Source organism: Scomber scombrus, chromosome 21 (assembly GCF_963691925.1).
Source record: "Scomber scombrus chromosome 21, fScoSco1.1, whole genome shotgun sequence".
Classification (NCBI taxonomy): domain Eukaryota; kingdom Metazoa; phylum Chordata; class Actinopteri; order Scombriformes; family Scombridae; genus Scomber; species Scomber scombrus.
In genome coordinates this window covers 14,184,209-14,210,361 of record NC_084990.1, presented here as the reverse complement: position 1 = coordinate 14,210,361, position 26,153 = coordinate 14,184,209, and the positions used below count along the sequence as shown (strand labels likewise).

General features: G+C 39.0%; 1 protein-coding gene across 1 annotated transcript in view; it reads right to left on the bottom strand.

Annotated features, from left to right (window-relative positions):
- afap1l2 (actin filament associated protein 1-like 2) overlaps positions 1–23,096 on the bottom strand; it is a 40,817-nt gene extending 17,721 nt beyond the window's left edge. The window contains exons 1-3 of the mRNA XM_062442504.1: positions 22,841–23,096; positions 6,175–6,303; positions 2,145–2,210 (exon numbers count right to left, since the gene is read on the bottom strand). Of these exons, the coding sequence (XP_062298488.1) occupies positions 2,145–2,210; positions 6,175–6,303; positions 22,841–22,856 (211 nt within the window). The 5' untranslated portion in view covers positions 22,857–23,096. The remainder of the gene's footprint in view (positions 1–2,144; positions 2,211–6,174; positions 6,304–22,840) is intronic.
- Between the last annotated feature and the right edge of the window lie 3,057 nt (positions 23,097–26,153).

The window sequence follows — 26,153 nt, the reverse complement described above, 5'->3', positions numbered from 1 at the left end:
AACAGGGGGGGACAGCTGGCCTGGTTTCTGAGCATACAGATATCTAATGTGTTTATTGCTGAGCTTTCAGAGGTGCTAATATCTCATTTCCAGTCTTTATGCTAAGCTAAGCTAATTGGCTACTGACTATAGTTTCACTTTTCGTGTACAGCTTACAGAGTGGTATCTATCGTCTCATCTAAGTCTTGGCAAGAAACCAACTAAGTGTATTTTGGAACTTCTTTAAAATGAAGCTATATACTTATGACCTGTCATCACTCGTTGCATTTGTTGAGAGTTGTGACCAGATTATTCCTTCTCAGATTGATTCATTTGAATGTTCTATGATTCTCAAAGGGATCAAATTATCACATATTCACAACAACAAAAAAGTAAATATTAGAAATAGCCTTTATAAAATAAACGGTATTAAAGCTAAAAAGAAAAAAGAAAGAAAGACAAAAAGGGTCAATTCTGTCTTTCCATTCTGTTATCCCGCAATTCCTCACAAATATGTTGTAATCTTTTGACTCCCAGGGTGGGAAAATGTACTGTATATCTCTGCCAAGATAAGTGGCAACTTGGTATCCCATTGTTTACCACTTCCTCTATCCTCAAACCTTTCACCTACTTTCTTGTTTCTACTTGAATATTTATATGTAAATTTACATAGAAGTACAAGGACAAAGCTTTGACACAGTGACTTTGACTTAGATTCTAACATTTTCTCTTTAACATTTTCTCAGTGTCTATTTCTCTGTCTAAAAAAAGCTCATTTACATCATATTAAGCATAAAACAGCAACAGACAAAAAAGGTTTGGACTTGTGGATGATAGTTTGCTGACTTCTTGTTCAGACCATTAAGCAACATTTCTAGTTGAAGTACCTGTCAGCATTCCCACTGATTGTGCAACTAATTGCATTGAGATAACTATAAGTAAGATAACTGTCTTTTTCTGCTGGCTGGTATATTAACATAATGCCTTTCTCTTGCACTTAAACTGAAAGAGAAAGTGCAGGTTTGTCACACTATCAATTATTGAGACACTTCATATTTCACATCTTGGCCGCCACAGTTCTATAGTCTCTGTGAAAGCAAACTTGTGGCTTTGCTAGCGTCGCTGCTGAAAATATGTGTGATAAGTCTAGTGCTCGCTCAAACCACATTCTTCATCAGGGTCCAAACAAAATAGGTCAGTTTAAGGTGGTGAGGTTCTGCTAAGAAGCAGAAAGGAAATGGTGGTTGAGAAGTGGGGAGCTTGGAGATTGTTGCGTCTGTCTTCTATTGACTTGACTCATCCCATTGAGTATGAGGAGCAATAACTTATGTATGCACTGGCGTTTGACCGACTTCGATAACCTTAAAGTACCTTAGAAAGTGGGAGACTTCTTTTTAAAAGGTTTGTTCCTGTCAGATATCATTTTACAAGAAACATCCCTTACAGATATAATGCATTTCAAAACCCAAGCCAGGCTAGTGTGAAATGGAGAGATAAGGGAGATAATTAAAGATGAAAATCAATTTCGTATGATACTAACTAAAAGGTTTATGACAATGCTGAAATGTTGATATGTTGCAGATATAATACTGTGTTTACCGTCTTAGCTTAACATCTTAGGATGCTAACATTTACTAATTAGCACCAAACACTGTAAAGTATAGCTGAGACTGATGCAATGTCATTGGTCTTGCAAATATTTAGTCATAAATCAGGGTACTGGACACATTTAGACGTTTTGGGGATTTTAGATGAAAAGATAAGGGATCACTAAAGTCATGAGGATTCACTATGGATGCACTTTACATATTTCACATATTTCATGGCCAAAAACAAAAATAGCAAAAGTTGAAGAATGGTTTCATCCTGAGGAAAATGAATTTGTGCATAAGGTTAATAGAAATCTGTCAAACAGTCGTTGATATATTTCAGACTGATATATATTAACAACTGCATGACATAGATGGTAACAGCCGGGGTTTGATACTGATTTTGCCATTCATGTCATGCATGCTAAAAATGTTGTGCTTTGCCATTATCCCTTGTCCCAACAGCAAGATAAAAATCCTTTTAGTTATAGATTAAGTTTCAGGAACCTTTCAGGAAAAAAATGCACACCAAGTATCAGTATCAAACTTTGGAGAGGAACCTTTTGAAACACACACCTTTGTTGGCTTTGTCTTTTCCAGTAACAATGACTTTGTTCATGTAGATGTACTCCTCATCAGCACCTGCATAGAAACAGCAAAAGGTTGTTAACGGCTGACAGAAGAACAGTTCAGCAAAGACTTCATGAAGGTTCTTTAGTAAAGAATAAACTAGACGTAGAAGTATAAGAACTAGAAGTAGCTGTTCAAATAGCCCCAAAACACTAGACACATAAGTCAGGTCATGTGTTGCAAAAGCTTTTACAGAGTTACATTATCCTTACAAATACTGTTGTACATGATGCACTTGGGATGAATAAAAATAGGATGGGGGCAACTTGATAAAGGATGAAACTGTCCAAAGTTGTTCAAAATGTTGCACTTCTTCAGTCCATGCAGTTATTCCACTGCACAGAGCTCCATGCATGGCTCTCCGACACAGTAATCATATTAGCTTTAATCAAACTGAAAATAAACATGTGATTGCTGCCTGTAAAGAAGAGAAGAGAAGTGCTGTTTAAATAAAACCTTTGGTGAGGCGAGAACCTGGAAGCCTCTGAATTTCATTGTGAAAATGTGTCCACATTGACTTTACTGTACATTCAGTGACAAAGTTGTTGTTGTTTTTTCTGCTTAGTTGTGAAATTAAATTTCATTTTAATGATGTAGAAGACTGGAGATACACTTTACCTATATGTTATAAAAGTTCATTTTGATGTTAACTTAATCTCTGGTTTACCGTAACTGGAGCAGTTCTCAAAATTGTTACTCATCTCTTTTTTCTTATCTCATTTCTTGAAGTTGTCTCGCTCTGTTGCAAATTCACAATGTGATTTATCTGTGTACAATCGTATGAGGAGTTTCCTAAGGCATACTTTCCTTTCACTTGTAGCACAGATTGGAAAGTAGCAAACAAACTTTAATCATGTTTGTGAGAAGTCTAGGATTAAAGGGGGACTTCACCCAAACAAGTGGCCCATTGTGCAAACAGATGAGCCCATTATTGACACCCACTCCTACTGCAGCAGGCATTCATCGGACATTAGTCAGAAAACTCCTTGCCTGCACAGATAGAGCACTGTGTCACTGCTATCTTTGAAGTTTTGCAAGATCGTACAACTAAATATACAACGCAGCTCCTGAACTTTGTGCATCTTCTTAGACCGGTCTGCACTTCAGACAAATTTACAATATGACTGGGGATTATGAGTAAATAGTACTTATACTTCATCTCAGCATGAAGAATTAGGTGTGGACATTGTACAGTTTTGTTACAAAAAACAAAAGCTACAGTTTTATCCACTTTTGAAACTTTTATAAAGTCAGACACTACGTCTATTTCTCAATCCAAAGAAATTGGGTCGGGAAATTAAGTTAATAATGTCATTATTGTCATAGCTATGTTTTCCTATGACAACAATAACGGCACAGTAATTGAGAAATTAAATGTTTCACATGGGGAGAGGATCTGAATCTTATTAGACAAATGATCAGGACAGCTATGAGAGGTTCAACTTGACCACTCTGTGCACTCAAATATAAATATTTATGGGCCGATGTGAGCAATCAGGACATTTAGGCATCACGAGGAGATGATGAAACCTCATGTCATACGTCGGTATGGAAGACAGCTTAGTGAGAAAAGGCATGTGTTTGGTTTAATGTTGCTCCTAACATAGTGGAGTAATTACAAGCTGGCGAACACATTGCCATAACTTTGCCACATAAACAGTTTAAATGAATGTCTTTTGTCATTGAATAAATGCTGCGGTTTTGGCACAGAAGACTCCAGCTGGTTACTGTAACCTTGTTGCAGAGCTGTAGCAAAGTTTTAAGGAGTGTTGTTTCATTGAATTGAATATTTTAGCTGACTAAGATTATACCCTTAGAGGAAATCAAACAAAACTCTAACCTTGGGTGATACTCTGGAGAAGGTTTCTCCTTTGAAATAGATTTTGCGAAGTGAAACCAAACAGCAGCAGAAGGAAACGATGTTTTGCCTGTACAGTGAAAACAGATTTTCGGGGGAACGGACTTGAAATGCTATTTATAAACTGGTGCTCAAAGGAAGTGAGTGTCCCCAGAGGATAAATGCAGCTTCGGAAAAATGATACAGCTTGGAGCCAGGAGAGGAAGTATGGAGAGACGAGTCCAGGACCTGAACATGGAAAAGCATGACTGCTTGTGTGTGTTGGTGTATAGTTGTGTGTGTGTCAGTGTGTGAGAGACAGAGAAAGACACAGAGGGAGTTGAAAAAACTCATGGGCCTTTTCAATCCAAAAATGACAGAACAGAAATTAACAGAAATTAACAGAAATTGGTATTACAAGGATTAGCATGAATCAAAGATTTTGGGCCGGTATGAGTTCTGGACACAGTCTAATGTTTTCATAACTCTTCAACTTTTAACTACATTACATATAGCTCAGGTTTCTGAAGGACCAGCAGAGTTTCAGTCATTATTTTCAATTAACCACACACCTAGGAGCTGAGGCTGGTATGTAATGCAACTTCCAACCACCATAAATCACATCAGCCCACCAGCAGTTCACCATTTTCATGTTAAGTGTCAGAGCCAGTGAGCAGGAAAAATAAACTTGTCTTTAAGCTGTTTGACAGAATACTTTAACAGGTCATGCATCGTTTAATGATGTAGCAAGAGGCAGTTTGTTTGCTTTTAGATTGCTTACAAGTGTAAAACTAATAACCGCAAACATCCACCCAATAAAAAATGGCCATCTGATAATTTTGCAAGAAAATCTTATATTACATTTCCTAATGCTGTGGTATTAGAAATGTAGGCAAAAATGTTTGATTCAGTCACCACAATGTGGTTTTCAGCAACCAAAATGGGATAAAAGACCCCAAATGTATTTGATAATAGAGGCCTGCGAGAGTATCATTATTACATGGTGGTTACTGAGAGTTTAAAATAGCAAAATAATTCCACATTGGGTTGCTTGATAGCTTCTCATTAGTCAAACTGCCGACAGTGTAAACTCATTGAATTGTGGGAACCACAGGGCATGACAACATGTTACATAAGGTGCTTTGCATAAAGGCAGATTAACTGCCAGTTAAAACCCACATTTAAACATTTGTGGTTAAACTTATCACAACCAGAACATTAGGATATGTCAGAAAGGAAGAATTACATTGAAGAAATGCCTGTGACCAAATCTCATTGGAGATGGCCTCAATCTTAGCAGAAAGCATACCTATTTGTCTTACAGGTGACAAATGGTCATATTTTAAATGCATATAGGCTAATGGGATAACTAGTTAACCTTTCAAGTATCTAGTCATCAATTTTCTATACCCCTTATTTTCTCGACGGTTGCAGGGGAGCTGGAGCCATTCTCAGCTGACCTTGCAAGTAGTTTAGAGTAGAGAGACAGACAAACATTCACACTTTCAAGCAATCACATCTACAGGAAATCACAATTCAACCTAAACTGCATGTTTGTGTCTGTGGGAGGAAGCTGAAGTAGCCACAGAGATCCCACACAGGCACGGGGAGAATGTACAAACTCCATACAGAAGGGCCCCAGCTGGATGGTGGGTTCAAACCCACGAGCCACTTGCTGTAAAGTGCCACTGTGCCACCCTATGGTGAGGCGGGGCAGGCTACTCTTTTCCTGTATACCTGACCAGATTGATAAAAAATCCCTGTTATGTTGCCATTAAATGCAAAAACTAACTTGGTAACTTACAAACCAACATTACAGAAAAGAGGGTTGTCATCGCTATTTGACAAGATGAACATGCACAGAATGAATGAAATGAAGTGATGACACGATTAAATAGTAGTTATTGAGTGAAAAATTGTCTTACAGTGGATTAATCAATGACTAATACCAAAACTTCATGATAAAGAGTAAAGTAATCAACATTTGGACGATTTTAAGTAAAATAAAAAATTGAGGTTTTTCAAGCTACAAAGCTAAAAAGGTGTTTCAAATATGTAACATATTCTACTTTGTCGCAGCAGACTATGTAACCACAGTGAATGATTTCTAGACTGAAAAACTGAAAAACTCTTTCATACCGTTTGAAGTTCTGTAGGACTGGAGGAGATCAGAGAGCAGGCCCTTTTGGACGGTGGCATTCCCACTCAGGGTCTCCTTGTCCAGGATGACCAGGAAGCGATGGAGCTCCGTCAGGAGCTGATCCAGCACTGGAAGCACACACAGAGAAGAGGGTCTCAGAGGTATAGCAAAAACAAAAATTCTTTCATGCTAAATGTTATTACACATTTCTTGGCGTGAAAATATGTAGGGGAGTTTTAAAACAATGGCTTTAGCTCAGATCTGTCACGATAACCATCCACAAGAAAAAGAAAAGCCATGAGTGATAAAGCTTGTGAAGTTTCCAGGCAGACACATTCAGAATATTATACTTTAATTTATAGCTGAGAGCAGGGAGTTCAACACAAGTACTTGTCTCTTAACACTGATTTCAGCTGCTCCTTCTCACTGTTTTGCTGTTGGGCTTCAAGCCATATGCTGCATGCCATCATTTTACATGGGAGAGACTCTTCAGAGGTTTTTTTTATTGGCAACAGTCTGTAACCATTGAGAATTTATGTCATTCACTCATCTCTCTTCAAGTAGTTACTATTGACAGTCCTCGTTTGAGGTTGTTTTAGGAGTTGTACGGGTTTAGTGAAAGGTCTAGTCCAGAGGTGGGTGGAGCCTGGGCAGGAGTCGGCGGGGCCACAGTGTCTGGGTGCAGCCCACACACATCCTTCAGGGGTCAGCGCTGAGCTCACAGCCCTCTCCACAGTGTGGGGAGCTCTTTGTGTTTCCCTTCACTGTCTTTTGGCCTCGTGAATAGGCCCCTTGCTACAGTGGGCCTCAGTGTGTGAGGCAGAGGGGGGATAAAGAAGAAAGACTTTATTAAAGGAAAAGGTGGGGCAGATACCGGTGGGGGGTGTCATACTGTTCTTAGACACTGGAATGTATTAAAAAAAACCAGAGTCGAAAGCCCAATGCCATCACCATTTTTAGATGTTTTTGATGCTTTACCATAGCAAGTTTCCACTTGACTAATGCTAAAAATAAAAAGTGCAAACAAAGTCAAATGTAGTTATGATAATGTAAATAAGTTAACTCAATTAGCAAATCAAATTTCCCTCCATCAGCTTTATATGAATAGTAAGAGTACAACGAATAAGATAATTCTCATGTTCCTTTAAACAAGTAAAAATCGTTTTCTTTCTGGTCTCAATTGGTTTAACATAAGACCTTGCTGCATATGTTGTACATGATGTACAGGTGTACTACAAGGACCCTGTGACATCACTGGTGGGTATCGTTAGAGGTTCAGCAGGGCACAGTATCGATCACACCCAATCAGGTGATGCTGACTTTCAGCCAGACAGGGCAGCAAAACACTGCTCTTCAGTCTGGTCTTGAGGCACTCTTTAAATAGCAAGGTTATGACAGTGAATTAAACTTAAAACAAGTCAGATCTAAAGAATAAAAATATTTACTGAAAGGAATAATTTGGCATTTTGGAAAATCCACTTATCAATAACCAAAAACAAAAAAATCCAGTTTTACAGGATGTTATGTGCCAGACAATTTCTTGGCTTTGGTCAGTAGCTTCCTGGAATCTACGGTTGCCATTATCTTGTTTAGAAAGTGTTGCTTAAGACTTCCCCTCTCAATGCTCCTTGGGAAAATGTGCCAGAAATCCACAATGTGCAGTGTAAATCCTTTGGTCGTAGTGAATCAAGAATGGCAGATAACAGTCTGTGGTAATCCTATTAAACATACAGTAGCTCTATACATTACGTACATTTACTGACTTAACATGTGCAGATCCATACTAATGACCTCCTATTTAAACCTGAAACACGGGATAAATCAGTTTTTGTAGCCACAGAAACCAAAATGCTGTAATTGAAAATGAAATTGAGATAAAAGTAAAAACCATACTTTTTAGAAAGGAACAATGTTATTTTCGTGAAAATCTGAAGAAGTGAACTCAACTCCAGATTAAAATGAAAACTAAGGAATGTAAGGATAGTAAACTGCACATCTCTGTTTGAGCTCAGCTAGTCTGTTCAAGTGGCTCCTTCCGGCTCATACTGATCACTGAATGAGCCCTAGGGTGGGAGTACATTCATACCCTCTCCTCTCCTTTCTACACTCCCACACAAATCAAAGGATCCATCAAAAGAGAAAGATTTCTGCAACATCAGGTGTCAGATCCGTGTAAGCTTTGCCTATCAGAAATGACGAGAGGCTTTCCCAAAGCTATTGCAAGCTGGTTTGTTTTAATGACTCCCACTCAAGCTGAGTCAACTACTGCTGAGAGGCCCCGTGGTCATGGATGGAAAACAGCGCTGGTTTGGATACATATAGATACACACACACACTGACACACACAGGGGATGTAAAGCAAAAGCAGCTTAAACAATGACAAAGCCTCTCAAAAACTTACTGACTCTTCTACTGCATGTGCTGAAACGTTAATGATTAAAACCACACACATTTACTTTCATTACATTTCTAATAGTTGTTTAGCTGCTGATGTTTAGCTGCTGATGTTTGGCTGCTCAGCATGAATCTAAACATTTTTCCAGCTTCGCCTCCTTGTGTGTTTGCAGAGATTGACTCAGATGGCCTTTTGGATTGGGGGACCCTGGGAAACGGAGTCAGCTGACAGGACAGGGAGGTCTGTAGCAGGCTGTCTCTGTGGGCTAAGGCTTGGCCAGATGCCCACAGCACATCCAGTGAGTGACCGCAGCCTCCACAGTATAAACAATTCACTTCTGTAGAAAAGGAATCTGAGAGACCATCAGAGAGCCAGACTACTACAGTGTTTCCTACTAATCTGATGCAATAAAACACAGTAAAAAGGGCAGATAAGAATGAAATAAAGTTTACATTTTCCAGCATGAAACAGTTTTTTTTTTAATCAGTGAAAGTAGAAGTCAGTCAAAGTTTCCAAACACCTACTCAACGTACAAGGGGAATTTTGTCTTCCTCATGCCTAAGGTTGTACTTCCTGGTTTGCTTCATTAACAATAATAAACACCCTATTTTGTTTGACTTCTCCCATACTAGAGATATCGCCGTCTATGGCTTTCGATAAAGTGCTCTGATAAATTGTCAAACCAATAAGGTGTATTTGCTATGCCTAATTAGGTTAAGGCAGAAGAATGAAGCTGTTAAGGAAGACTGACCCTTATGGGGACTTGTTTAAAACCAGTCTTTTGTTACATTTCCCAGTTCTCAGTGATGAAATGTCACATACTTCCACAGTTGCTGAAGCGATTCACCATATTACAACGATTAAAGGCCAAACCATTAGAGCCGAGATTGCATATAACAAATATTTACTGCAGTTACCTACTGTAAACTTCTATCTGTGCTTGTCTCCATTTGTTTACCTTGTGACCCTGGCTGTGGTCGCAAAGGCTCATTATTTCAATTTAGCTGAAATCTTAACTGAATGTGGCCTTCTTTTTATTAGCAACTCCAAAAATAACCAACAGTGTACCCATGCCTTTGCGTGCATGTCAACTTGTGCATCCATCTGTGCACCAGAACTACAAACGACAGTTGTAGCTGTTTAAGTTTGTAATCTTAAACAGCAATCGAACACAGCCGCTAAGCCTCTGACTGTCCTGTGATGAGGAATATATTAAGAAGGGATTTTACCGAAAAAAATGTCAATGTTAACTATATAGAAAAAATTCATGCGTCTTAAACAGTAGAACATGTATGTGATATCCAACATTGACTGCTATGGGGATTTACAATGAAATAAAACTAAAGGATCTGCAAGCCACATTATAAAGACAAAAATAGGACTGCAATCAAAAAAGCCATGTCATGTTTTCATTCAAAGGAGAGGAGGAATTGGACTTGACTGCCAAACTCCTTGTTAAATTAGAACAAATCTTCTGCAGAACAAGAGGGTCTTGTCAGGATCCTGGCAGCTTTTCCTGTTCAGAGTAGCTTGAGGCCCTGAGTCAACACTGAGAGGCCACATTTGAGCAGAGACGAGCGCAAGAATTTCACTTTATTAATTAACAAGGCAGGCATGGCCTCTCATTTCAATCAAACTGCTTCCAGGTTAAACAGATTTGCTGATACACACTACACTCCTGCTTTGTGGGATCAGTCTTGAAGAGATGCTGGAAGAATTTTAGGAGACATGAATCTAATTAGCATTCCCACCAAGTCTCTGCCAAAAGAAGTGCCTAAAATAAGAAGCACATAAACAAAACCAAAACCCAAGGACATAAAAAAAAGTTAAAAAGACCATCGGGACAACAGAAGTTTCCAAAACACCTTAAATGTGCCTTGTCAAAAGCTCTGCAGATAGGAAATGACAGCTTTCTATTATTTGACATTTTAAGCAAAAGAGGACTGTGCCTGGAATTTCTCTTGAATCTCTTATAAGGGGTCAATTGGGTTTGAACTGGTGACTTGAGACAGTAGTGAGTATTGTACATCACTCGCGTGTTCACCAAACCATCAAGTGATCACTGACATCATCTGAATGGCAGAAACAAACTCAAATCTTCTTTTAGCATGTCTTTGCCTTTTCTGTGTGACTGGTTTGTTCTTCTTTCTCTCTTTTAACTGGCCTCTTTTTGGCTGGACCGCAACAGCAGGACCAGCCCTGTAAACTGACTGACTGACTGACTGACTGACTGACTGACTGACTGACTGACTGACTGGCTGAATGGCTGGATGGCTGAATGGCTGACTGGCTGACTGACTAGCTGACTGACTGGCCGACTGACTGACTGACTGGCTGACTGACTGGCTGACTGACTGACTGACTAGCTGACTGACTGGCTGGCTGGCTGACTGACTGACTGACTGACTGACTGACTGACTGATTTACTGGCTGACTGACTGACCGGCTGACTGACTGGCTGACTGATTGGCTGGCTGGCTGAGTCATGACTGAGTGATGAAGTTACACTGTTGGCAGTGTAACTTGCTGGCAGCTCCTGCTTAGGACAGCCAAATATCCAAGAGTGTATTCCGCACCAACCTGCAGTGATTTCAGAGATTTTGAGTCAGGCTAAAAACTGTTGTCATTTTCATCGTAGGACTGTTAATGTCACTTGAATCATTTTTGATTTTTAATATTAGTCAGATGAGGAAGCAACCATTTTGATTCCTGGGTAAGGCCAGCTAGTCATCTCAACTACTGGCAGCCCAACCCCTGAGATGATCGGCAACAACATCTGTCATCATCTGGGGGAAAACAAGATTCAACGAACTGATCTGTGTATCTGTTTGGTAATTTAACACATACTCTAATGTCTCATGTCATTTTGATAAATGAAATAGTTGCTTTTGGAAGATAAATTGGTCTCACACATTAAATCTAACAACTTAGTTTGTCTGAAAGTAAAGTGAAGCTTCATGTTCTTACTGGACAGAACAACATATAGAGCCTCTTTGGCTCTATGTATATATATCACCACATTTACATAAATACAAGTATATTAAAATTAACTTATCAGTCTACAATACATTTCATTTTATTTTATTAAGCTACATAACAGTTTTGATTTTTATTATAGCTGCATTACAGATTGAATATGATAATTTATTGTATCTCCCAGTCAATTAGGTTATTTTGTAAAAAAAGGTGTTGCTTTGAGTTGAGATTATGTTGTCACTGCACTGTCAGGAAGTTGTGTAAAAGCTGAGCTCATGCTGTCAACAAGTTCACTGCTGTTCCAGTTGCAGAATATGACTGTACCGTGTCCTCCCTTCCTTGGAAGTTTGTGCTCCTGAGTTGAACTTGCCAAGTTTGAACTTAGTGTATTTAGTATTGAGAAAGGCCCTATATTAAATTGGCTTCAGTCAAAGCCAGTCGTTCATACATGGTCCAGCCATATAATAGGTTTTGACCAAGTCTTATTATGTCTTCTCTCATCTTCATACATCATCTCCCTTCATCTGTCCTTTCAAAGCAACTCCTCAGATCCCACAATATCTATTCATGCTCTAGGAAAAATGCATTTCCAGTGATGTAATATTTGTGCTCTTTTCAAGCATGTTCATGACTTTGATCAACGATTTCTTTTAAATGGGTAGAGAGTTAAAGAAAACAAAAACAAGATGTAATGTGAAATTATAATACTGCTTCAATATGATGATGCAAGAAAGTCCGCTGAAGTGTAAGCTCCATTTTGCTTGTTCAGCTTGGAGCTGTTGGTTGAGGTCTGTTTGGGACACTTCCTTTACACTCTGAATCACAGTCATATTTTGGGATGTGGTGCAGATGTTGAAAATAGCTACAGATGTGCTCACATTGCTGTCTTCACATCTGGCTAAAAAGTCCACATTACACTTGCTGAACCTTTATATAACAGGTTCTGTGTGTTTGTCTGTCTGCTTGTCTATCTATTCATCCATGCACCCAATACCATCAACCCATCCACTCACCCATTCAGTCATTCAGTGACTTCATTCCACAGAGGTGCATCTCTTTAGTGGATTTGTATTCCAGATACAGATCACAGTGGACACAGTGGCACCAATATGGATGCAGTGCAGTTGTCTCTCTTTAGGCCAGACAGTTTCTCTTGACTAATTGTATGACTCAGACTCACTCCAAGCAGTTCACCAATGAGATGTTCAGCAACACACTGTGCTCTGTGAAACACCAACAATAGCTCATTCCTAACCAGCTCTATTCCTGTACACACACACACACACACACACACACACACACACACACACACACACACACACACACACACACACACACACACACACACACACACACACACACACACACACACACACACACACACACACACACACACACACATTAATATGGCCAGTGTAGTAAATAACTGATTTATGGTATATAACAGTTAAGCAATCATGATTACTCTGATTAATTTCAGTAACTTATTATTTATCAGAACACTGTGAAAAATGTTTAATTTACAATAACTCAAAAATATTGATTTTGCACCGACAACCAACAAATCACTGTTCACTTTTTTTTAAGTAATGAAGAGACAATAAATCAGCCTTTCCTTTGTTGACTTCTCATGCTTGTAGCATTCTGTAAACCCATAAAACTTGTTTAGAACAATGCTATAGTCATTTACTGATGATATGCATTAATTAAGAGTTCATTTGAACGTGATTTCAGCTGTTTGGCTCTTTAGTTGATTCCCCAGACACTGATTACTTAACTCCTCAAACATACTTGACAAAGTTCAGTCCTTGAGTTTGTAAACTGTACTTGTCTGACTACTTATATGAGCACACTCATCAATGAAATTATTTTTTGAAAGATATATACAAAAGATCAATTACAATAAATAAGAAAATGAACTTACATAATTCCATTTTAAGGAAACTGATGATTGGTAGGAGTATTACATTTGTTACATCAAATGATACAAAGCACTAAGTACACTCACGTGGCTGCCAATGAAAAAGCTAAAGCTTCACCTAAAAGGGAAGTGATGACAAGAAGCAGAATTGGAACTAGTGGCTAAACAGGACAGGAAAATGTTTGAATGACCCTAACCTTTTTCACACTGACACAGAGTCAAGGTGCTTCTACTTCAGTAAGACAGGAACAAACTGACATACTTTTTTTTGTGATTTTTCTCATCATTTGGCTGTCACACATCAAACTTCTGGGGGTAAATACATGGAACACATTGACCTTTGTGTCAGCTTCAACTTCCAGCCTGGCCTTGCTTTGGTTAGAATGGCAGAGGAATAGCATGGGCCTAAATTAAACACCAATTTGATTAGCATTTTGTCGTTATTGGCAGGCACTGGTCTGTATCCCTGCAGCATGCTCAGTTCAGCTGTGGGGCAGGGACTGCATGGACATGGCTGAATTAATCCAAGCTGTGTTTTGGTGTTATTGCCGTAGAAACCTGAATAAAAAAAAGCGTCAACTTGATGACCTCAGAAAAGGGGCCGCCTGTGTCTGATAGCAGCACTGAAGGAACTTTAGAAAGAAGCAGACAAAATGACACAAGAGAGAAGTAAAAAAAATGCAACAAAAAAAACTATTTAGAAGCAGGATGGGACCTTAAACATAACAGAAAAATGCAGAGTTTCCTTTCTCTGGCATTAGGTCAACATTCCTCTGAGTTTTAACATAAAGGCAAAGGAAGTTGATGGATTTTGTATGTTAAGTGCAAATATAAAGCTTCACCTAGTATGACAAAACATTTCATGATGTACTTGTAATGAGAGCTAATATCAAATATCATTATCACACATGTATCTGGAGAAAACAGGATGTAAAGTCAGACAAAAGGCTGAGATTTTGCACTTAATGAAAGAAAAACCAAGAGGACACTGGGATATCTTAAGTAACACTAAAATGGTTATTATGTAGACCAGTCAATGAAAAAAAGACAAGCTATTAATGTTACTGCACTTGGACTGTATGTAGCTAACGCTGTCAGCATGGTCTCACTCACTCCCTTAAGAATTATTTTACTTACACCAAAATTCATGGTCGTTGGGTTTGAAAACCACCGGGATGTGGTGTTTGTAGGAAATCCCTCTGAGTTTTTTACACTCCCGGCCCTTAAGGCATGCAGCAACACTGCACAACTGAGTCAAGAGGTGATTCACACCTGAAACACCAGGTGAATGATAACTAGCAGATAGAATAGAAACTGGCAAAACTTTAAATCCAAGCACCCGTTCATTCATAGACAATTCAGAAGAAAAACTAATTAAAAATATACCACTGCCGTAGCATTTTATACTAGTGTATACTAGTGTAGTGAAACTGTGGGGAAAATAGTTGTGGGAGGAGTTTGAGGCTGTCCAGTGGTTAGGCGTTAGAGTAAAGAATCCACTAGTTAAATACTACACTACAGCAGCTTGTTGCACTATTTAACATGCCTTCAACTAGAAAAGAGGAACTAATTATTGGAATCAGCTGATATATGTATGATTGAAATGGAAACCTGCCATCTTGTCAAGATTGCACATGATAGAGAATTGCTACTATACTTGTACCTATTGTAAATTTTTATCTTTTTCTGTATTTGTATGGGCACATAAAAAGTAACCCCGCTTATAAAATATGCTTGAGGCATGCTCCGATGACAATTAATTATTAAACAGAGTGATCAATGTGATTAGAACAAGGGAGACAACATGAAAGGGAACAAAAGCCCCAGTGTCATATGAGGAAAAAGATAAAAGGGAAAAGTAACGGTAAGAAAGACTACAAAGAGTCTGTGGGCATAAATGCATACAGTGTTGCTCGATGGACTGATGCATCCTAAACTGCTGAGCAACAGATTATGGTGTTAATTTATGCACAGTATAAAAACTGCACAAAAAGCTTTAAAGAAGTAGTCATTTATAAAGTGTAGTTTCACATTCTTTATCAAGTTTCTCTCCTCTTTCTTTCATCTTCCCTATGCCCCAACTATTGAATCTCGGCTTTATTCTTCTCACACTTTATCTTTCCTAACTAACTCTTCTCTTTTTTTCTAGTCTTTCTTTAGATCTCTGCTGTCTCTGTTATATTCAGACTTACAGCTTGGCCCGTGGAGAAATCAGGCAGTTTTACAGCCGAAACATGCTAATGGGCCAAAATCCAAGTAAATCTCCTTTATTATAGGAGGGGGTCTGGGTCTACTTCAGAAACTTCATCTTGATTAGGATGCAGTGCATGTTACTGTAGTTTCTGCAGATAGAGGCTTGAGCTGCAGATTCAACACTTTGGCTCAGAGGCATGATGACATGAAGTGTGTGTGGGTGTGTTGTGTGTGTGTGTGTGTGTGTGTGTCTGTGTGTGTGTGTGGGGGGTATGGCTTAGCCTACTTTCACTGACACACACCAGACTTAAGAGCACTTGATTGGGAACTGCTTGTGCAACTGGGTACAAAAGTCATGCCCCCATTTTTAAAAATCTGGTTTTCGGTCAGTGGTTAAGGTTAGGGTAAAGGTTAGATTTAGATTTAGGCAAGTGGTTATGGTTTTGGTTATGGTCTCCAAGAAATTATTGCAAGTCTGCAATTTCCCCAAAAGTGACACAGGGAAACGTGTGTGTGTGTGCATTTGGGGGGTGGTGGGTGGGGGGGCACTACCAACCATAACCACTGACCCAAAATTCAGCTTTTCCCCAACTGGGGACACAAGCCACCACCAATTAACTGGTCTTAAGCCTGAGATATGTCCCAAAAAGTATGGTAAATGTAGGGAAATGCTTATAAGACTATGTAATGTCCCCAAAAGTGAACTAGGACGTGACGTGTATGTGTGTATGTTTGTGCATGTGTGTGTGTGCGTGTGTGTGTGTGTGTGTGTGTGTGTGTGTGTGTGTGTGTGTGTGTGTGTGTGTGTGTGTGTGTGTGTGTGTGTGTGTGTGAAAGGTGTGTATGCAAAAAAAAGCCAGAGAAGTGGGAAGTGAGTAATATAGAGTAGAATGTTGAGTTGTTGAAAAGAAGGTTAGAGTTTAATGCTGAACTCCTTTTCCACAGAAAACTAAATCAGCTGTTTACTAATATGATATGATACAGAGATACTGTCAAAGCTCGATGGATGATGTTAAAGTGGTATTTCATTGGAACATGCTTTCAGATACTGAAGAGGAGTTATTGAGGCCTGTTGTTGGCTCAATTTGTATGACAGTTTTAATGTATTGGAATGTTAATAATGAAAAAAGGCTGTTTTAAGACAGATGAATGTCAAAAGCCAATGACTTTTCTTAAACGGTGTGAACTGGTGATACAAATGAAAAATGAAAGTTTCTAATATTACCTCTTAAAGCAGCTCTTATCATTTTTTTCATATTAACAAGGGATTAAATGTAAAGTGTCGCTCATGGTGACACATCTACAGATAGAGCTGCAACTCTCTCAACTTGAGGCTAAACCCATGTGGAAGTACCTTAAAGTGGAATGCCACTAATGGCTGCTAGATGCTGGTTACAAAAAGTCCCTGGCTCCAATTCATTCAACTTCTTTTTATAAATAAGTAAAAGATATTATTATAATATATAGTCTCAATCGCTAAATTCACGCCCTCTAATAAATGTGCAGTTCATTTTGGAAATTATAGCTCTGTTTGAGAGATTTGAAGCTAAATAGACCTGTTAGCACAATTTAGCTAAAGTAGCTAGTGCAAGTCTCAATGGGAAGGCAGCGACGTAACTGACGTAAAGGTGACGTTCTTTCAGCTGGTTCGCTGTTGAACCGACTGTGAACCAACACCAGCACCAGCCCAGCACTAGCACTAGAACTGCTTTGGTGGAAAAGGGGTACCAGTAAGCTCTTGTTTGCTTCAGTCCGAGGTAGCGTGGTGTGTTTCCAGAGCATGAAAGGCAACACCCCACACTCTTACTGGAAGGTCCTGGCTGCAAACAGAAAAGATGGCACTGACAATATGCAGCAACTCTGGCCTTCAAACTGGCTTCAATGCAAACCAATGGGTGACATCACACCTTGCTACAGCCATCTTTATATACAGCCTATGGTTTCATCCCTCTCAAAAACAGGCAGGCTCAGAACCACACAGCAGACAAAAACAGTTAGTGGCTAGCTGGTGATTATAGTAGCAGTAACAATTTTGCGGCGCAAGATTTTCCCCCTAAGAGTTGTGGAAGACCAAAAACACAGCAGGAGGGGGAGTGAACACTGCACTCACATTCCCCAGGTGGCCAAAAAAACATGACTCTAAATGAATGCTAATGTTGTTCAATATGTTTTGGATGCCTACAAGTGTACAAGCAGCTGTTTGCTAACATCTTTGTTCAGCTTAATAAGGTGATAACATGTCAGTGTTGTGCTTAAAGCTTGTTGCCCCAAGTGGCAAAAAACCTAAATGAATGCAGGTTTAAATATATATTTTACATCAGACATAAATTATTAGGATTATCTGAGTAGTACTTCATTCAGTAAACTCAATGTGATGGTTTCAACACTAGGCTATAAATAAGTTGACTATCTTTGTCATGAGGAAATTATAGTAACATTATGACTAGTTCAAAACACTGCAATTCTCTTCCGCCTCCTGGTTTTTCACACACAGAGATGAAGAGATGAAAAATCTGTCAGCCCTGGGCCGTGAGGCATAAGACTCTGCATGGTGCCACCTCCTCTTAATGCAGCACACTGCCTTCATCACTCTCTCTTTACTTCCCCCAAAACATTTCCTTGCTCTGCAGGACCTCACTACCAGTAAAATGCTGCATCCTAGGTGCTCTGAGGTGTGAACGGTGTATGCGTATCATTTTGTGTGGGCATTTACCATCAGTCATTGTTCAATTAGGATAAAATATGCAGTGATAAACTGATTCATGTTTCAAGTAAAAGTGAAGCTTTACAAGCTTCCACAGTCTTAGCTTGATGAGAAAGAATGCGACAGACCAGAAGCAGCTGCTGACAAATAAAAACTAACTAGCATTGGTGCCTCAGAGTCACCCACATAAAAGCTTCTCTGCTTAGTTATTATCCCACAGATAAGTGGCCAGGAGGGCTGCAGGGAGATTAAGAACCAATGAGTGTGCACATGTGCATGATTACAAGTGTGTAAGCTCCTGTTCTCATGTATTCCTTCAAAAGAGTACCTGGTGAGAAAATTTAAAAAAAAATCACAATACAGGTCTGATCCAGAGCTTCTGTATCCAATAAACAAAGCCACGTTTGATGTGTTGAAAATGAACAAGAGCAAGACCCAGAGGGTGAAAAGGGCCGATCTCACACGCAGCACCCTACTGCCACAGAGCAGGAAGAGCGTCTTTCTTTTCATCATTTTTATAGCCCAGTATAACTTCCTGAATTACCCACACTCACACTTGCTCCCCGTTGGCAAGTACAACCCATGACACACATACAAGTGAACCAGCAGAACTAATGCCAGCCCTGATGGCCTACATCTTCCTGCCTTTGCTGAGCTCATGGGAGGTCAAACCCAATAAACCCACTGACTGACTCACTGTCACAACACATTCACATTATTCTCAAATCAACGTAATTATTTATTCTGACTGCACTGAATTCATTTTGACTGACATGGTCATTGCTGTAAAACACCAGTTATAATGCCAGTTAATACAAAGGTTAGTGAGAGTGAAAATAACATTAAAAAAACAAGTTTCTTAGGTTTTTCAGTGCATCAAATAATACAAACTATTTATTGTGCACAAAAAATGTATAATAAAAACACGACTATGTTTCTTAAAAGCAACAGTAATGACTTGATGGAGCTGTATTCAGGATTTGCGCTGCTTTGAGCTGAACATCAGTTTTGATTAAAAATAAATGAATACATTTCAATTTTGCCAAAAAAATAATGGATAAATAAATGTGTAAATTATTTATTTTTTATTTTCAAACTAATTTATTTAACTATGTCAACATTTATTTATTTAAGTTTTATTTATTTTACACATTTTTTTCATTATTTTTATTTATTTATTTAGCATTTATTTTTAGTTAAACAGTCATTTATTTATTCTTTTTTCATTCTCTAATGTTTAGCACATTCACCTATAGCCTATAGTCAGATTAGAAGTTTGACCTGATGGTGGTACAAGATGAAAAGCTCAGGTAACCTAAATTATTGCAATTAATCCTCAGAGGGACATGACTGTCTGTACCAAACTTCATAACAAGCCATAAAACTGGATGCCATAAAACTGATTTTGCACCCATTCCCAACTGGGTACCAAAACATAAAAGTGTATTTAGTTTTGTTAGTTGCATAGGTGTCAACTCAGTTATCCACTGATACAAAAATGTCCATCACCATGTCTGTCAGTCTGCCTCCATTTGTCTTCTATTTTATTTTGGCACTGATCACAGAATCAAGTTTATTGTTGAATACGGCTGACGCTAGAGGAAAGGAAAAGGATCCATCATCAAAGATCCTGACATATTTCTGAGTAAAACCCAGATGTATATGATGTGAAGCCAGAACAGTGTGTTACCCAGAAACTGGTGGGATCCATAATAACATGGAAAACAAAACAAGCGGGGGGCACTGATTGACAAGAAAAGGAAGATAATAAATAGCCTACTGGAGAAGTTCTTGCAAAAAAACCCCCAAAAAAACAAGAATGCTTCCATGGGTTATGGGGATATTTAAGGAAATTACACTTTTAATTAATACCATATGTGTATTATATAGGTTTCTCTTGTAGGATATCATTCTGAAAGCATTCATCTATGTAATACTTTCAGACTAATCAAGAGTTTTTAGGACAGTTGGAGTAAACAGAGTCATGTGAGAAAACTGTCAAGATTTTTGACAATGTGATTATTCAACTGTTCCTTTGCTGAAACATTAGCATGTAGAGTAGTGATTAGCTGATGGGTAAAGTGACCAGTGGGCCAATAATTGCACAAAAAGTGCTTTAATCAGCTCTTGCCTGAGCTGCCAAAATACGTCTTCTATTGTAATGATTCTCAAACATATCCAATCATGGCCCAAAAGGTCTTTCAAACAAAACACTGCTTCAGGTGGTTTCCCTAATTTAATCCCTGTTTCTGGCAAAAGGTGTGAGAATCAGTCACATGAGCTGCTTCAGGAATTAAACCTGCATGAGCCAGGTTTAAGAAACACAGAGCATATCCAGAATTCTAAACAATGCCTTGCCTTGTCATTGGCCTCTCTGAAATTTTTCTCAGGTTCCCCCTTACTGTACCCCCTACACTAAAGGCCTGTGGCTGTTAGTATCTAATTCAGTGTCCTCTGGTGCTGCTGCATACAGCTGCCAAAAGAGTAAACTCCTGCTCTCATTTCTGCCATTCACACCAGTTTATTCCTTTCACTATGTAACTCCCATCTGTAGGTTTCACTCTACCTGCCCTCAGCTCTCCCTTTTTTTAATAACTTACATCCTCATTATTCATGTTTTCCCCACCTAGCAAGAAAACATCTTTGCCGTATAGCTTAATATCCCCTCTTAAGGCAGTCACTATAATTTGGAAAGTGCAACCATTTCCTTATGGTTCAAAGCCTGATTAGTTGATAGTAAAATAATCAATGCTGCAATGCTCACCTCTGCAAACCACTTTAGGTTATTAAAATACTGAAACATGCTCTAGAAGCAGTCCCCGCCCACCTATTTTTTTAATAGAGAGAAATCAAGTGAACAATGTGGCTACCCTGGTGGACAATCAGTGCAACCCCATAAATGCTGAAACACATTAAATTGTGTCAAAATCTAATAAATGTATACAGATATAATGCATGTGCTTAGGGACATTATTGATTACGCTTACTTTATCAGTGAATTTATTAATTGTTGAGTCTATAAATGTCATAAAAATAGTTTAAAAAGCCCATCAAGATTTACCAGAACCAAAACACCACATCTTTAAATAGTTATATTGTCCAACCAACACACCAAAGTGCAACATTAAATACATTAAAATGATTTAAAGCCAATAAAATCTTTGAGGAGAAGGAGCCAGAAAATGTTTATTTTTTGTTTAAAAATAGCTGTACATGCGATGGATAAATGACGGAGCAAATGAATGAAATGAATACAGACCAATCCAAGGCCTCGACAGCTAATGATATCCCGCTCACCGGTTTATTATACACAGAACACCTCTGGGTGTATTTGGCAGATTGCAATACAGTCTATTTAGATAGCAAGAATGAGTGTGGGAGTAAAAAGACTGGACTGTCCAGTCAGCTGGAGGACAGAAACATTGCAGTATAACTGGTGTCTTACAATTGTGGTGATTTCATTCCAGTTAGACTAGTTGCCATTGGTTTTTATCCGGCAAGTCACTTGTGTAGCCTCTGCCAGACCAATGAAGGTGAGGGGAGCTACATAGTGTGTAGAGCAGTCTTGTTTCCCCTGTCAGGTCCAGATAATAGATAACTAACCTCCCTTCTAAGTTACCTCTGATGTTGCCTTTGCCTTTGATGTTCAGACAGCAACGTGAGGTGCAGCTCATGGTCGACTGATAAAGATTTTAGCATTTTGGCTCTCTGTTTATGTCAGTCAGGAAGTTTTGAAATGGCCTTGCTCATCCCTCATGGACAAATAACCATAGGAATGCGAGGTATGCTGTGAGAACAATGTTGCAGCTATTGGAATTCATCAGTGGACACAGTGTAAACTATTTTACATAGAGCCTGGAGGGGAGGTGGTATAGAGATAAGCAACACATCTTAATATCCTCAATGGTGAAACAGGGTGCATTCAACTCTAAGTGGTTTCAACTGGATGCAGCATAGTCACCCAAAGGTAGCTCACTAGTTTGAGAAGACAGCCTGTCCATTTTAAGTAGGTATACCCACCACCAAGGATAATTTTAAAAATGATTATTAGTGGCGGGTGACCAGTGTTCAAAGCCAGTCTCATAAAAAAAAAAACAATAAGCTCTTGCAGCACAGACAAACCACAACAAGAATACATTTTTTAGATGTCTGGAAATAATTGTTACTGTGTTGTCAAACTGAAAAAAGCCAAAACATCACACCCATGCTGCTGACAACATGCAAATGGATCTCATATCCAAAATTAAAGGAATGTCATGGGTGGATTCATGTGTCCGCATGTAAAATAAATAAATAAATAAAGAGTCGATTGTCTTGTATTTCTTAAATGTACTGTACAGGAGTTACAGTTTCAGAGAGAGTTCGAGTAAAGCCCGTAAGGACTACATTGTCAACAATGTCATGGAGAGACTCGAGGGTTAGAAGTCAGCTGCCCAGTCCCTGTAAGTGACACCAAGTTTAAATTCCTCCTCTTACCTTTGTGCTTCTCCATTCGCGCGCAGTTTCACCTTCTTATCCCCCGCTTTTGTCCTCTCATAAAATCAAACAATCCCAAAGTTTACTGACTGGGGTGATGGGGTCAACAACTTCTGCGGAATGCAACCCGGCGCTCCCGTTTTCGACAAATAGCCTGCACTGACTGGACTACACAGACCGAGTAGTGACGGAACAACAGCGCTCTCCTCTTCTTACTAAACTGCTCTACACCGCACCTCCTCCCAGTTTGCAGCATCTAGACCGCAGTGACAAGAAACCGCTGGGTTAATTGTTTCTCTAAAGCGAGGACCTCCAGGTAACATACAGTAAAAACACTCTTATAATAAGTTGTGGAAGACTATTACTTTAGTTGTGACACTGAGAGACATCATTATAGTTTACTTTTGGCGCCTCCTAAACTAAACCCAAATTGTGCCAAAAAAACGCAAAACATCAGGGAACCGTACAATCTTTTAAAGATGTATATTGTCAGAAATGTGAGTTCAGTGGTATGAGTAAAAAGTCTGTCTAAGCACAGTTCACCCAAAAAAACAATCAGAAACACAATCAATTATGTCTGCATTGTGTTTTAACTCTGACATAAAGCCAAGGGCATCGATATCAGCCCATTGCGCATGTAAATGCAGAGTATAGCTTTCTTAGAAAGTCCGATGGTGTAGTCCTACTGTATTGTGCTTTTACAGCTATGGTTTTTCATGGAAGTTCTCTACCTAAACAGCCGCACACTCCCGTGGGATATCTATGGCCGGGCGGAGGTATGAGAGGAATGTCAAGCGGAGTAACATACAGTAACATATCCCAGAAGATGATTAAAACGCATGACGCGCGTCCGACAGTTTTGCGTAAAGCAGCCACTGTGTTGATGATTTTGTATTGTTTATGGCACAGGCACGCGCACAGGCAAGATATCATTTCATGCAAGCTGCAGCTCAGACAATAGTGGCGATTTTGTGGTTGACTAACACAGGGGCAAGTCTAGAGTAGCACTCGGTCATGGTTAGTTGCAGTCGCAAGAGTCGCACCCAAGATAAACCACAGAGAGGAAATGACAGGTGGAGATATTGTGATGCCATCGGATGCTGGTTAATGATAGTCTTTCTGTTGACTAACTGTAGCAGACAGAGGGTCAGGATGGGGGTGTTGCACAGAAGTTGACAAAAGCAGGGACAAAGAAGTCTCAGCTGATGAGGCAATGAGGGATTCTAGTCATTGAGATGGCGAGGGTAAATCATTACTACTTCATACATTCCTTATCTGATCTTGTGCTTGAACGTTTGACGGCACTATGTATACTCATAGGCAGGGGCAATTGTAGGATCAGACCTTCAGGGGGGCTCACTTCCTAATGACAATTTGACATACAATGCCCTGCAAGTATTTAAAAAACCCCCAAAAAAAACAATAATAAGTTTATTCATTCTAGGGGTGCTGAGATCAAATTTAGGGGTGCTAGAACACCCCTAATAATTGGTCAAAAATTGCCTCTGCTCATAGGTGACATGGTATGGACTGTAAACACATTTAATTGAAAGTGTTATTTGTATTTCTCCGGGTTACTTCATCCCAAATTGAGATGTTGATTGATCAAACAATGTATTGTTGTCAGTGATTTTAACAGTAAGTAACGTTTAGTCATGACAGGTTGTTTTAAATAGGTCTCACCCTTTCAACACACTTGATGCGCTCATCCATCCTCTGTCCATTACAGTCAGAGTTTCCAATCCACCTTGACTTGTGGTAAGCACAGAGAAGCTTAGAACAAAACCAAAGACTTCCCACATGTCTGAGAAATGGAGAAGTAATGGAGGTTCTCTAAAGGAGGTCCAGTATTTTCAAAAGCAATGAATGCTTTTGAAAATACTGGACTAACAGTGTTTTTAGCCTCATACCTTTGATGATGGCTTTGTCTTTGGCTCTGGCTTTGTCTTTGAGCCAAGAGTGAAAGTTTTCAAAGCCTGACTTTTGGACTCACTTATAATGGTGAGATACAGTGTCATATAGCATTCAAAAAGGGGCAAACATACTCGGTTGTGGTCTCTGACTCAGAAACAAGTCTCTTTATTCTGTTTAAGTGTCTTGTTACTTTCTAATTTCTTTCTAATTTCTATATATATTTTCCCAGTTGTGATTTCAGCTGGTGACCCTTAGTTCGTCCAAAGATACAGACCACTTTAAATCCCTCTTTTGTGTCCCTCTCCCACAGCAACACACACACAAACACAATTACTTATGAGTATTAAGTGTATTATCTTTGTTGTGTGTGTGTGTGTGTGTGTGTGTGCGTGTGTGTGTGTGTGTGTGTGTGTGTGTGTGTGCGTGTGTGTGTGTGCGTGTGTGTGTGTGTGTCTTTGTGTGTTTTAGGGGTTTGAGGTATGAATGTGGGCTATAAAAGCAACAATTTCCACTGGACGCTTGACATTTTCTCATGTGAAACTACAATGTTTGGGGTCAAATAGATTTCACTGTGTTGTATGTTGTCATAAATTTTCCTTTCTAGTGGTTTAAACTCTATTGAACATTAGTGGCCTAATCCCTGAAACAGTGTTTATAAGGAAAAGCTTTATTAGTGTAAATCTTTTAGTTGACAACTAGGCTTATCCGTCTATACAGAGTGGGTTTTCTAATAATAACGTATTAAACTGGCTTTAAACAAGCCCGACTATTCGGCCATGAAATTATGGCTATAAGTGTGACCTGAAATGTTTGTAATCAAATAGAAATAATGTCAAGAACCAGAGGCAAAAGAGATAAGTTACATGTGAGTATGTATAGAAGGCTAGCCAACAAAGGTGGTGCGTAGACATACCGTTGACAGGAATGAGATGAGTTTGCACATCCTGGGCTACTTTGAATAACCATAGAAAAACAGTTTGTTGTGGTTGTTGTAAAATTCTAAGTAAATGTCAAACGTCACAGACTTGGTATAGTACTCATTTCAAGCACGTTGCCTATTAGCTTCAGTAAAGAAGGGGAACTTTTGTGTAGACTTTGCACAGACTTGTTGTGTTTATAAAGTTGTTGCATCAAAATTGTGTTGAAATATAACCTAATATGAAGATAAGTTAAGATGGAAAACTTTTTATTTTTTGACAATAAAAACTTTTGACTCAAAGTTATATTATATAGCAGTTGTATTTTCTCTTACTTTCTAACCTTTGATTTTTATGAACCGCAACAAGACAAATTCCTTGTATTCGCAAACGTATTTGGGAATAAACCTGTTTCTAACTTCTATTGAGCTTTCAGCTGCATCTTACTGTCTTCATCCGTAGATGGAGCTGTCATGGAGCTA